The 13,937-nt window shown below is 40.4% G+C and overlaps 1 protein-coding gene across 1 annotated transcript in view; it reads left to right on the forward strand.

Moving 5' to 3' along the window:
* LOC137783442 (astrotactin-2-like) overlaps positions 1–13,937 on the forward strand; it is a 218,803-nt gene that overhangs the window by 37,533 nt on the left and 167,333 nt on the right. Inside the window, exon 2 of the mRNA XM_068573373.1 lies at positions 1,388–1,575. Within this exon, the coding sequence (XP_068429474.1) occupies positions 1,388–1,575 (188 nt within the window). The remainder of the gene's footprint in view (positions 1–1,387; positions 1,576–13,937) is intronic.

Consider the following 13,937-nt stretch of genomic DNA (forward strand, 5'->3'; position numbering starts at 1 on the left):
ATCTGTTAATTTTCTACTATTTTTAGACCACAGGAATATCATGGATTTAAAAAAAAGGTAGATTTCCCCTTTTAATTATGTTGTCGACCAGCTAATTGAGCATTGTAATAAGACGTCTATATTCACCGTACACGTCCATGTACGTTAGGGGAGCTGTCATTTTCTGAGGGGGATGTCTGTTCTGCATGCTCCCTCCCTGCACCTCAGGGCCCCGTGGCACTACTGAGCATAGCGCACATAACCCTGCCCGGCCATCCGTGTCCTCTGACCCAGAGTCAGCGGGTTAATAACCAGCTGCACCCAAAGCCATTTGTCATTTGCTACCTGCCACTGATAGGAGATGTCAGCAGATGTCTTTGCCCTTGTCACCCAGCCGCATGACGAATACTGTATCACGCCTCGCGATCTGAGGCTCCCTGAGGCTCCTCAGTACTCTACTGAACAACCACTCCCACTTGATAGCATTAGATTCTTGTGCTGTGATCCACATCCAGATAAACTGGTGATCCCCCTGTCTTTTTTTTTCATCTCCCTCTTTCATTGCTCCATAAATTGCAATTGGGCCTGTTTTATTTTTTATTATTATGTTGCACATTTTTCTCTCCCCTTTTCGCTTTTGAACATTTCCAGTTTCCCTTTGATGTTTGATACTTAATGCCAGCAACGGCCTGGAGCTAATGGTTTTATATTGGTACAAAATGTGGGATGATTTATGCAGATAAGCAGAGTACATTGAATGGTGAAACAGCATTTCTACAACTGCTTTGGACATGAATTTAATCGAGCTTGATAAATCAATTGTCTTCCCATTCGCGGAGATTTTATGTTGGTGTTTCTTCCCTGTCCAAAAAAAGTGGAAACAAATGTGCAAGAACAAGCTTCTCTTACCTCATTCTGTCTGTAATAGAAGTGCTGTATTGTTTATAATGACTTTAACATTTGTGAATCTTGTCAATTATGCATTTCAATACCATGGGTGAAAAAGTTACCATCATAAAGATTTCATCAAAGCAGCTAAGCAATGCTGGCATTACTGGCTTAGCAGTAATGCTTCCAGAGCCAGCTGCACAAACACACAACATTATGAAAGCTTAAGAACTCTGTCCAGCTTTCAAAGAGTTCAAGATTTCTCGCTGCAGCACTGAGTGGATGTGTGCTAAGACTGAACTAAACTAAGCTGCACGGTGATGCTAATGCATAACCAAACAGTCACATTTGAACTTTGGTTTATTCCTCAAAGGCTAGTTAGATGTTTGTTTATTCATTTGTCGGGAGGGAATTCTCCCACAATAAGGTTAGGAGAGCAGACATTAATAAAACAGATTTATTGTGAACTTTTCATGGATTATATGTTGTTCCTTTTTTCCTCTCTCCCCGTCCTCTGCAGAGATGTCGGGTACAGGAGAAGACATTTCCCAGGTGCACTGGAAGCAGCAGTGGTTGGAAAATGGGACGCTGTACTTCCACGTGTCCATGACCGAGTCTGAGATTCTAGCCCAGACGACACAACCCTCAGCCCAGGAGCCTGCTCACGGCCTGCACGAACACATGCATCTGTTGCACATCTCAGTGATGGTAAGTTACAAACGACCACGCCGATTGTGAGATATGGTTGTAAACATACATAGAATTACAATGGAAGAAAAATGCATTATGAAACTCACCACTGTTGGCCATCTTTTTGCGTGGAAGTGTGCCCTCCCTCTATTTGTGTCATGATTGTGCTGTCTGAGGTTACTGTTGTTTGGGCCTTCTTCTTTCTGAAGATCCTTTAGGGCGTGGCCTGACTTACAGGTTGACTCTAAATAAGGAGAGTCAGTTTAAGTGGTAAATGGACTGTTCTTGTATCGCGCTTTAACACATTCAAAACGCTTTGACACGACATGTCATCATTCACCCCTTCACACACTGATGGCAGGTGCAACCTCTCATACCCATTCACACACAACAGGAAGAAGCCTGCGCCAGGAAAATCAGGGTTAAGTGTCTTGCCCAAGGACACACCGACACGGACGAGCGGAGCCGGGGATCGAACTGTCGATCTCGACCCTCTTCATTCACTCTGATGTTTAATTAAGTAGCGGTTCACCTTCAGATATGTAAAGAGGTTTTTTTTTTAATCAAAGAGGGTCAATTTTTAAAGCTGATGGCTCAAACACAAGTTTAAAGCCTCAACATATGCAACACTCGCAGACAGGTCGAGTCCGTTGAGCCACCTTGGGGTGATAATACACATCCTAGATGAGCGTGGACTTGTCGACGAGCTGGTGAGTATCTTCAAATATCAAACCAGTCTGGTAAAAATAGAGCTACAGAAGCAGTGTTGCACCTCTTGGTGTATGAGTTCTTGTCAGACTATGTGGGAGCATCAACAGGTTGAAGCATTGCCTTACCAAGTGTTAGCAGGTGGATAGAACGATGGTTTGAGGTGTTGTCATAATACGCATTGCTGTACTCTTGTATGTGTGCCAGTGGATTTTTCATCTTTATGATTGTGGCACATAGGGATTTATAGATATTGCTCTAAATCTACTGAGGCAGAAGTTCCCTAACATACACATGCACACACATACGCACAAAACAAAAGGCTCTCTCCCCTCTCGACATTATCAATAACATCCACCTCTGCACCGCCGCCACCTTGTGTGCTTTAATCGCCCATCTTCTCTCTCTCTGTCTCTCTGCTTGCATTCTCTACAGACATATTTGGTAACATCGTCTCATCTCCGTGGATGTTGATATTTGCGAGGTGCTTTATCTCATCTTGATGAATACCCCTGGCTGTGTTTTTAAAGCACTGTCCTCCACTCCCAGCGTCTGACCTTGTCACGTCGCCATCGGTTTTTCGCACCTATTCTGTTGTTTCCGTATTTTCTTCTCTACCCTCGCGGCCCCACCCTGAGCCGGCCTTAGGCATGAGCTGTAAAGGAGAAGGCTCGGGGCGACATCCATCTAAGGATCCCGTGCAAAATGAGGGAAGACCAAAAACACGTCAACATGAATGACTTTGACAATTTTTTACTCATACTTTTTTTAAAATACTATTATTTTCAACTGTTACAAAACAATCTTCCACCCACATAACGACATGGCTTATTAATCAGGCTCCTTTTCCCAGGTTGCACGCAGCATCGCTCCGGCGCAGCAACCCTAATAGCTAATGATGAAGTCAGTTACTTCCATTTTACATTCATCGAGGAAAGTTGGAAAGATTATTTTAGGATGGGAATTTGCTGCAACGCAAAGACATGAGGCAGTTTCCGTGTGGCTGTTTCAACACTGATTGGTGGTGGAAGTGGCTGCGATGTGATTGGTCAGCGCTCTGGCCTTCAGCCTCAAACACTTTAGGAACTTTTTTCCAAATGAGGTGTGGCTAACACTATAATGATGATGCCGAAGAATCGGACTGAAGTGAATCAAATATTACACATGAATGATTGTTGTGTGTATTATTATTAGTCGTATTATTATAATCATTAAGGCAAAATGACACTGCAAGCATGTTCAATGTTTACCATCAGAATCAGCACACTATAATCTCACTATTACATAAAACGTTATTCTCAGCAAGGTGATAAAAACATCTGGCTTTCAATTATGTTAAATGGTGATAATATTTATTTAATGGACCTTTCTCACAGCAGACATTTTGACTTGTAATAGCATTAATAATGGCTTTATTCTATTGAAGTGTCACAGTAAGTCATCACAGTGTGACGCGGTGTGCGCCACCGTGCACAGAACCAGAGTTCTGAAACTAAAGCTAAACGTAGTTCAGCCATCATTCATTTTTAACCAGTTTATTTGTTCTTTTTCTGTTTTGTAAAAAGGAAAATGTCCTCAAATGCTGTGGTGTTCTTGCTAACAGTACAAGGCCGTCCTTTAAAAACGTTTTCCTTTTTTTATTTCGACAATCATTTTGCTTTGCAAATAGCCTTTTTTTGTATTTTTCTGTTCGCGTTTAAAAAAAGCTCAACATTGAAACAGTCAGTCCCACCATTGTCTGCTCCTCCAAACTGTTTTCTGCACTCGTCCTTCAGTATATCGGCCATTTAAGTTGCAGCTGGTCAAAGTGTACAAAGAAGAATTTCAATTCTACTTTTTCTCGTAGATTGTAATAACTTCTTGAGCTCTTCAACAGTCAGACCTTTAACACGTCCTTTACTCAGATATAAACTCTTTAATAAATTATCCTGCTCTTGAGCAAACGCCACAAGGTTTCCATCCTCATTTTGTATGCATTTATTTTGTGTTTGGAGGTATGCATTATATTTTATTTGTGTTAATATATTTCCATGTATGCTAATATATGTATGACTAAAATATCTACACCAAAGCAACAATAAGAATATGTTTCTACTTGGCATCTCTAAATTGACCATATGTGAGTGTGAATGTGGTCGTGTGTCCGTGTGTTAGCTCCTGTCACGTGGGCACCCGTCCAGGCCGTAGCCTCTCAGCCCAGAGGATGCTGGGATATGCCCAAACCTCCTGAGACCACAGAGCACAACAGACTGTCAAAGAATATGTGTTGCTTTTGGATTAATTAATTCTGATATTATTACAAGTATTTTCATAATAAATGATCACACCTTCCCTCTTTTCGCTGTCTTGGCTGCATCTCGCTGTCCTCTACTCGACCTTCTCTCGTGCATCTTTATAATTAGACACCGCTGAATTTGATTTCTTTATGCTCCTCTTCCTCTCATCCTTGGCCCATATCCACGATTAAACAACACCCCATGTGTCTTTGAGTCCAGACAAGTAACAATATTATCTAGTGGTGAGAATCACCAGAGGTCCCACGCTACAATATCGTCATGATACTTAAGTCCCGATATGATATACATTGAGTATTGCGATATAATGCGATTTATTACATTTTTTTTTCAACCGCAAATTGTCCCCAAAAGAAAACTTTGTCAACAAAATTGTCACCAAAACGCTTAGAATTGATTAAATAAAATAAAAAAAGATACTTAACTTCTATTTATCGATACAATATCGCCACGCAAAATATCGCGATACTGTGCTGTATCGATTTTTTCCCCACCCCTTGTTTCATCCGGTGAAAAAAAAAAAAGGAGTTGCAGTTTAAGGAATTGTTTTGAGCTTTTTTTGAGCGTTGCATAGATAATATTGTATAAAATTCAAAGAAAGTGTGGAAGAAGAGGGGAAGCGCCTGGAGGCGGTCGGAGCAGGACAGAAGGTCTGGTGGTTTGGCCTCACGGCCCCCGAGGCGTCTCCTGGCTCTTTGAGTGAACATCACAATATCTGATGCTGTCAGTTCTGGGCCAGACTGAAGTGTGAGCACTCTATTCTTCTGGCATTGAGCTGTCACTTTCTCACTCAATCAAACAATCGTTTTCCCAACTCTCCCCGCTTTCTGCTGTCCTTCCCCTCCGCTGTCTCGCCACCGCATGACGGCGGCAGACAGAGACAGGTATCAGTTTTTACGCAGGCTGAAATGACAGTAGGCTGACATAGCCACCGGGTAGATTTGTTTTACAATGAGTGACTCACACTCATAAGCAGTTGTGTTTCAAGAGTATTCTTTTTTTTCATTGTAGGTATGAATTATTATTATTATGAATGACATTGGTAGCATTTTTTAGGAATATTCTCCCATATGTAAAAGATATTCCTTTGTAGCCGGAACATAAAGTTCCTTATTGCTGAATGTTTCCTGTATTTTTATTGAAAAAGGTTTCTGTGAAAGCTTCAGCGGACGTAATCCATAAACTGGCCATGCTGACTTTAGTAAAGAACATATCGGCCTTGGCAATGCTCGTGGACGTCGGTGCTGACAACAACATGTTTACAACTTAAAGCGTGGCATTCCTTCACTGAAACACATTGTGGCCCATCGGTGTCCTTGTACCTTTTCCTAAGCTCAATGCATAGCTCTCTAAATAAATGTGCTTGTTTTTTCTTTCGTTCTGTTTTTCTTCTTTAAAATCTTGCTCAAGCATTTGTCATTATTTGTCTTTTTGTGTTTAATTTCTGAAGATGCCGATGCCTAATACGTAGCAATTTGTGCTCAAAATGTTTCACAATAATCCAAAGTAACACGGCAGGAATGTTATGTGTGGAGCTTTGTGTTGAGCGACAATGACGATGCATTGTAATACAATTGTATAAATTAGATTAGATTTAATATGCTGCAAAACATTGTTCACATATGCACGGAACATCTTAACACAGCTCAAACAATTAATAGGGTTAGGGGTTAGGGTCCAGACTACAATAGTAGCGTCTGGATAATGTATTTACCTCCTGAATATACTGCATTCAAAAGAAAATAATCAGATAAGTGTGGGTTGTTGTCGTTTTAGTTCACGTAGTTTCATTTTTTCATTGTGAGGTTGAAAAGTTTCACTTTTTGCAGTACAATTAATCTTTCTTTGCTTCATGTTGGCATTCCACCACGTTCTGCTCCCTTGCCGTGCTCGGTGGCCTTTATCTGACATAATTTGATTTGCACTGTGCCATCAAATCAAATCAGATCACACGCACTCGAGCTATTATTGCAAGGATTTTATTTGTGCAGCTGGCTTTTCGTCAAACTTGCACTTCAGTCTTTGCTTGGCTCCTTTTGATTTGTATCTTTTTGAGAGATTTTCTAGCTGGAGCCAAACTGTGATTAATAATCACAGGAAGAGTAGTATTCCATATATCAGTATAAGGGAAGTGCTTAATTGGAGATCACAGATCACTGTCACTGAATGTCTCCAAAAAATGGGGACATTTGAGGCAGTACGCATAAAAAACCTACACACACACACACACACACACACACACAAAGCATAATACATCTGTTCACACCATCAGAGCAAAGACGTCATTCAAACCATTTCAGAAAGAACTTCCACAGCAATGTAGACATACAATGGCAAAAAAACAACCTATGGAATTATTAACGTCTGACACCAGACAGTTTGGCTCCAGAAAGGAGTCACACCACTGGTTTGATCAGACCCCTGAGATGTGCTGAAGCAGCTCTTAAACAAAGCCCCCACCCCACCGCTATGACGGATCACAGAGAAAAAGCAATTTTCTCCGCTCAATCCAACCTCGACACCAAAAAAAAAAAAAAATCCATGGTGCACAATGCATGATGCAATATATATAGGACATTTTTGTGACACAAAAAAAGAATTATAGGTGAGATATAATTGCATTTTTTTCTCATCAGTAGTGTGAATGATATAATGCAGTGGGAGTTTGAATATGGAGTTCAGTGGAAAAGGCAGTCAGTCATATTGTGTGGAGCACCAGGGAAGATCTTTCAAAGAAGCGGACATGTTTGAGTTCACTGGGAGGACAGGTAGTATTTTACCAAAATGAGATGCAATAAAGGCTGACAGTTCAGAGCCTTTCATATGCCACGTTAGGGCACATAATTATCTATTCCCTATAGATGGTGGTCTATAAGACAACACAAAGTGAAAATTAGGCATGTCTCATTGACAAAATATGCCTGTAAAATATGAATGGAAAACATGTCTTTAATTACAATGCTTTTTTAAAATTGGGCATATAACTGTGTCATTTTCTTATTCCTGCACTCTCACAATGGGAGCTCGACTATTCTTATCTCTGTCCTGATGGATATGCATGAAGATCATGGTGCACCCTACACGGTTGAAATGACTTCCTTATAATTAAGCAGTCACTGGTGATATATGGCCATCAGTGCGCTGGGTCATCGAGCATTTGAGTCTGGCGTGGCTCCTGTGGAATCGGAGGCTACATCCATTAATTAATTTTCACAATGCCACGGCACAGGCACCCATAATGCTTCTACGGGTGAGGACATTTCAAATTATTACATTAACGCCCAGGCCAGTTACGTTTGAATTGCTTTCATGCTTATTATTGTTTCAGCCACCTTTTTGGTTCTGTGTCTGTTAATGTGCCATGAATACATGCTCAGTGCTATAGTTAAGTAATCTGTTAGCTTGCAGTTTAAGAGATTGACATGAAGCTTTAAGAAGAGTTAAGAAATAAATTATATAATAAATTATTGATATAATAATAATTATTTGCTTAGGGAGCCGATTGTTCTTCTGCTTTATTAATTAAGCTCCTTTACATCCTTACAGATCAGTATGTATCACTTAAATTCTACTTGCACATTGCATTACAGGCTTAAGAAGTATATCAAAGGCTGTGGCTTGACAAAAATACATATTTCTCTTTCCTTCCGTAGACTTCCTTTTTATTTATCTGTCTAGATCTGAGATATCAGCCTAGAGATGTCTGCCTTCTCTCCAATATGTTGGGACTAAATGAAACTTTGCGAGTGATGCTCAAGATAATCCACAGACCTTGCTGTGTTGTGTAGGAACCACGATTGAATGAAAATAGTTCCTCTTTCAAATGATTGTGCATGCACATGATGTGAAGCAGTTCTCAATTTGATCAGAGTACAAACAACTTTGAGTAGATAAATATTGATGAATCCTTCTGTGTTAAGGTGTTTAATGATGAAAGCACACTGAGAAGTGATTAGTGGCATGAGGATTGCACATTTTATTAAATTTTCTTTTCCATGTTGATTATTTGAGTAATCCAATTTCATCTTTCATGAAGTTTTGGGACTTTTTTTTTCCTTGAACAGTGCAGTTTAAGAAATAAAATGCAGTAGTGAAATGCAGCATTGAGTCTGGTTCAATTGAATGCAGCTGCAAACAGAAAAGTCTTAAATCTGGATTTAAAGGAGCTGACCTTTGTTCCAGATATGTGGAGCAGAAAAGCTGAACGCTGCCTCTCCATGTTTTGTTCTGACTCCTGGAACAGACGACCTGAGGGGTCGGGATGGATCATAAGGTAGCAGCAGATCACAAACCTACTTAGGCCCTAAACCATTCAGTGCTTTATAAACCAGCAGCAGGATTTTAAAGTCAATTCTTTGTTTGACAGGAAGCCGATGCAAAGACCTCAGAACTGGAGTGATGTGATCCACTTTCCTGGTCTTAGTGAGGACTCAAGCTGCAGCGTTCTGCAACAGCTGCAGCTTTCTGATTTACTTTTTACAGAGGCCTGTGAACACACCGTTAAAGTAGTCAAGTTGACTGAATAGAAATGCATAGACAAGTTTCTCCTGTAGAGACATAAGTCCTCTAACCCTTGATGTATTCTTCAGATGATAGTAGACTGAATTGTCTTGCTATGCTGTTCAGGTTGAGGTCTGAATCCATAGCTACACCTAGATTTCTGGCTTGGTTTGAGGTTTTTAACATCCGTGATTGAAGCTGAGCGCTTACTTTCAATTGTCCGTCCTTGGGACCAAAAACAATAACAATTATCTTTATTTAACTGAATAAAATTCTGGCACATCCAGATGTTCATTTCTTCATTTAGCCAGACCTTGTATGGGATTATAGTTCCCTGGGGACATTATTATGTAGATTTGTATGTCATCTGCATAATTATGATAACACACTTTGTTGTTTTTCATAATCTGAGCCAGTGGAAGCATATAGATGCTGAACAGAAGAGGCCCCAGTATTGAGCCTTGGGGAACACCACATGTCATCCTAGTCAGCTCTGTAATTAGCTACCGGCACAAAGTATTGTCGGTTCTTTGAGTAGGATTCAAACCACTTAAGTGCTGTGCCAAGAGACAACGTACAGCACTGTTCACCAGTTCACACTACATTGAAGATGCTGTCGATCTGCAACAACCAAACAATATCTACGGCCTTCAGCTTTTCCCTCTAGCCCTGCTACCACCCCGGTGAATGCTGCCATGGGGAGCGGCCCTGAGCTCCCTCCACTGATGAATCTCTTGCTCTCTGTACGGGGGCATCATTTATTTGTTTTGAGGGGGTTCCCTAGTGTTCTACATACCCTTTCTGACAATTGAGGTCGTGTGAAAGTCAACCTTCTGTTTGTGAACTCATTCCACACAAGAAAACAGACAGGCAAATTGCCTTTTAAAGGGTTCTACAACAATTGATAATTATTTTTCTTTTTTTGTGATGTAACAAATGGAATATATATATATATATATATATATATATATATATATATATATATATATATATATATATATATATATATATATTTCTAGTCATCACTGGTGGCCACTTATTTGAACAAGCTGAATTTATTTTCCCTGCAACCTGAGTGAGTAAACGTGTTCAATACAAGCATACAGCCTGTACAGCATGCATGCTATATTAGAGCACACATAATGTATTGCATCATCCCAACCATCCATTGGAGGTAGGAGATTCTTCCTAAAGATGAACATTTAGGATAGTGGCTTGTCTCGTGATTCGGCTACTGAGTATAACTCCAATGCTCTTCATGTTCAGGTCCATGAGTTCTGTAATTACTGCTGATGCCACTGCTCTGACCTCCTCACATAGTGTCCGTTATAGATGATCCACAACTAGCACAGGTGCTCGATAACAACGCACCCACCGAGAGGTTTTTCCTCCCAGTAGTATACTCCTCCAGGCGTCCCGGTCACTAATGTGGCTATTTATGTTTATCACTATACATTTGGAAAAGGAATCTTTGTCTGGTGAATCACTGGCAAATTACTTCAACCTGCTATTAGATGCTCACATAAAGAACAGCAGTTAGTGTTCTCCTCTTTTTTTTTTTTACAACATACAGTCACATTGGGGTGACTCTGTCATCCACTGGGACTCTCTGAATGTGCCCAGTTGCAGGAGTGGGATTTGTTGTCCCTGTTCTGGGCGTAGTCATTGGGGTCATTTTGAAAGACAGTTTGTTCTCACACCTGCAACTGTTTTACCTTGCATGTCCCTGAAAACGTTAGCATTGGGGTAACATTCAAACTTCCCCTACAGGTAGAACAAAGACGTAACTGTCGAGAGAACACATATTTACTTTTGGGTCCTGTATAGCTCCGCTTGGTCACACAAACAAGTTAGTCTCCACCTTTCCCACCTGTCCATTAAATCAATGAAAGGCCTGCTTCACGCGTCGCTAATTGTTCTTAACCAGAGCCATTAGTGTCACAGCATACTGTTGGGGATGATACTGTGGACGTCATTAGGAAACGAGTAAGATGATGTTTCATAATTTTCACCTCATAAATTCATGTCTGCTGCAAAACTCAGTCATCAGGTTCTTGAATAATCTGTGTTCATCCTCTGAATGCGTCATCATCCTAAATTATGGGACACATTGCACATTTCTGAAAATCAGCTGGGAATAAATGTTCCCTCTGTTTTTGTTTTGTTTTTTAAGTCAAAAGGAAGATGACTGTAAGCAGTTTTAGAAATGTTTAGGAGTTACCATCATATATGAGTCACATTTACCTGTATATGTTTTTACAGTTGTCTGTGCAGGTATTTTCCTCTCGCTCAGAGCTTGGATGTGAGCTCTTTAGTACACTTGGGGCCAGTATGACATGTGTAATTTCCTTTAATTAGTCCTTAAGGAGGGCAGGAGCCTTGTTACAGACCTCTGTATGCATTATGATCCTCTACAGCGAGTGACACCATATGTGAATGCAGTAGGTCAAGATGTTCTTTATGTGTTCTGCGATGGCTCCGTCTCTTACTTGTATCCGTGGGGGAGAGAACGGTACAAGCAGCTCTTCGCAGAAGCTTCCTGGCATGGTTCCCGCATGTTCTAATTCATAGCGGTTCTGTTCCCAGATTTCCGCACGGTACGAAACACATGGTCAGGTGCTGTGTTGCTGCTTCAAGGACTGTGCCACTGTCACGGTGGCTCGGGTCCAGACTTTGGTTGTGACATGAGTGTAGCACAGAACGGATCGCTTCCTAATGCAATGTATTTGCCTCTAAATGGATTAAGTCATACAAAATGAATACATTTGGACTTCATAGAATTTGTTCGCTTACACACTGTCTACATTCTTAAAGTTATTATTTTCGTATACTTTGGTAATAACCCATTGGACTTCATAGTCATCTGTGTTTTAGATGCATTGTATGTAAAGGGATAGTTTCTTTACCCAGAATGCAGTTAGTTTTAGTGGCTCCATATTCTCCATATTCTCCACGAGTGGAGCTGTTTGAACTTCGTCAGACCTGCACCAATTAAGGAAATGATGTAAGCATTGAAGATTCCCAAGAGAGTAATATAGCTGCTGTACTTGTAACATCGTCTGCAGGCAATGGGTGTTACAGCTGCAGTTTAATTTATGTCTTCTGCTTTTTTATCTTACTAATAACAGTAATTTGTAGCAGCTACTTTATTTCACGTCTGTTCAAAATCACTGCTAATGTTACTTTTCTTGTCAATTGATGGCACAGGTTGAACTGGAACTTCAGGGTCAGAACCGAGGCGGCAACCTCAGGTTCTGACGATTGAAGCCAATGAAGAAGTGTCTTAAAACTTGCATTCTCTCTAATGGCCATCAGGGGGCGACTGTTCTGTTTGCAAAACAATAAGTCAGATCGTATTGAAGTCTGTGAGAAAATTACCCTATTTTGAATTATTACCTCGGTAAACATGACTTTATGATCTTCTACAAAACATCATGATGTTCATTTAGTTAATCATGGTCTCATTTAGAGAAAAGTAGACCATTAAGTGGAGTATGCCTTCGGGCGAGCGTAATGTGATTGACAGGTCGCTGCAACTAGAAGAGCTGTATACAACGGCTATGTCACTCCTCCGTATTCCAAATAAGGAAAAAGCCAGGATGACTTGAAAAAGCCAAGATGGCGACGGTCAAATCGTTGAACTCGAGGCTTCAAACTGATGGTTCACAAACTAAAGGGTGACGTCGCGATGACTACGTCGACTCCTTAAATACAGTCTATGTTCAAAACTCAAGATTTTACACTGCCACTGTGGTGCTGCTGTTATTTTATTAGCTGTGTGAGGCAATACAGAGGCTGGCAATTTCCTATTTAGCACATTTCAAAATAGTTATCTTAATCACTATCTCTTCAGAGAACATTGACAGACATTAACTTGTCCAGGCATACTGATACACACCACGTACATGATCGGGCTGTCCCTTTTTCATATACGCAGCACGTGCATGCTTGGAAAGACAAACCATCGTAATAGAGCACTTGTTCGATGGTCAAGAGTCATGACCAAAGCAAATTAGTTCTCTTCAGACTTCCACTGGCTGTGCAAGTGAAAAAGGGAGAATACTATTAATAGACAAAACGCAGGTGTCTGCATCCTCCAATCTTTTTTTTTCTTCCCCTTTCTCACTTCTGCCCATTCATCCACCTTCTCTCTGTCTGTTCTGTTGCCTGGGTAACAGTTACCGATAGAGACCAGGAGTTCGGGGAACATTAGAAAAATGCGGTCCTGGAGATTATTGAATAACTGTGTTCATGCATGTACTTTTGACTGCTCGCATGCATGTGTAGAGTATAATTGGATATATTCTGGAAGTGTGGGGAGAGGATATAGATGCATGAAAAAAAACTATGTTACCTAAGAATTTTACATATCTACTTAATTGCATATTGTACATGGAATGGCTTACATTATTAGTTTTATAACCACTGTGTCGGTGGGTGGATTGAAATTCAAGCCTGCTACAATAGATATATTGTTCAGGGGAAATAAAAAAAGAAACAATTTCTTGGTGAAACTGTGGATTTGAACACCAATAAACAGAACAATCAGTAATACGGTCTCTGTAGAAATATTTAGTTGCAACCCCTCGGAACATTCAAAACATCTGTAAACTGCAAACTCCAATCCTCAAACTAACAGAAAACACTATCTCTCATTTATAAACAATAACAATAAGCCTGAGCCACATCTGAAATTGACCTTGCTGCATTTCTCAAAATGTAAAGGGTAATACAATGACAATTGTGATAGCCAATTCAAACCAGGAGTGATAATCATAAGCACATAAATATGGCTGTTGTAGAGTGGGAACAAGTACCAAGAAGACTCTCTCTCTTCTGCGATATAGAGACTAGAGTTCTTCACTCCAACATTAAGTT

This window comes from Clinocottus analis, unplaced genomic scaffold (assembly GCF_023055335.1).
Source record: "Clinocottus analis isolate CAN_PGR_092001 unplaced genomic scaffold, fCliAna1.0.p SCAF_13, whole genome shotgun sequence".
In the NCBI taxonomy this organism is placed as follows: Eukaryota; Metazoa; Chordata; class Actinopteri; order Perciformes; family Cottidae; genus Clinocottus; species Clinocottus analis.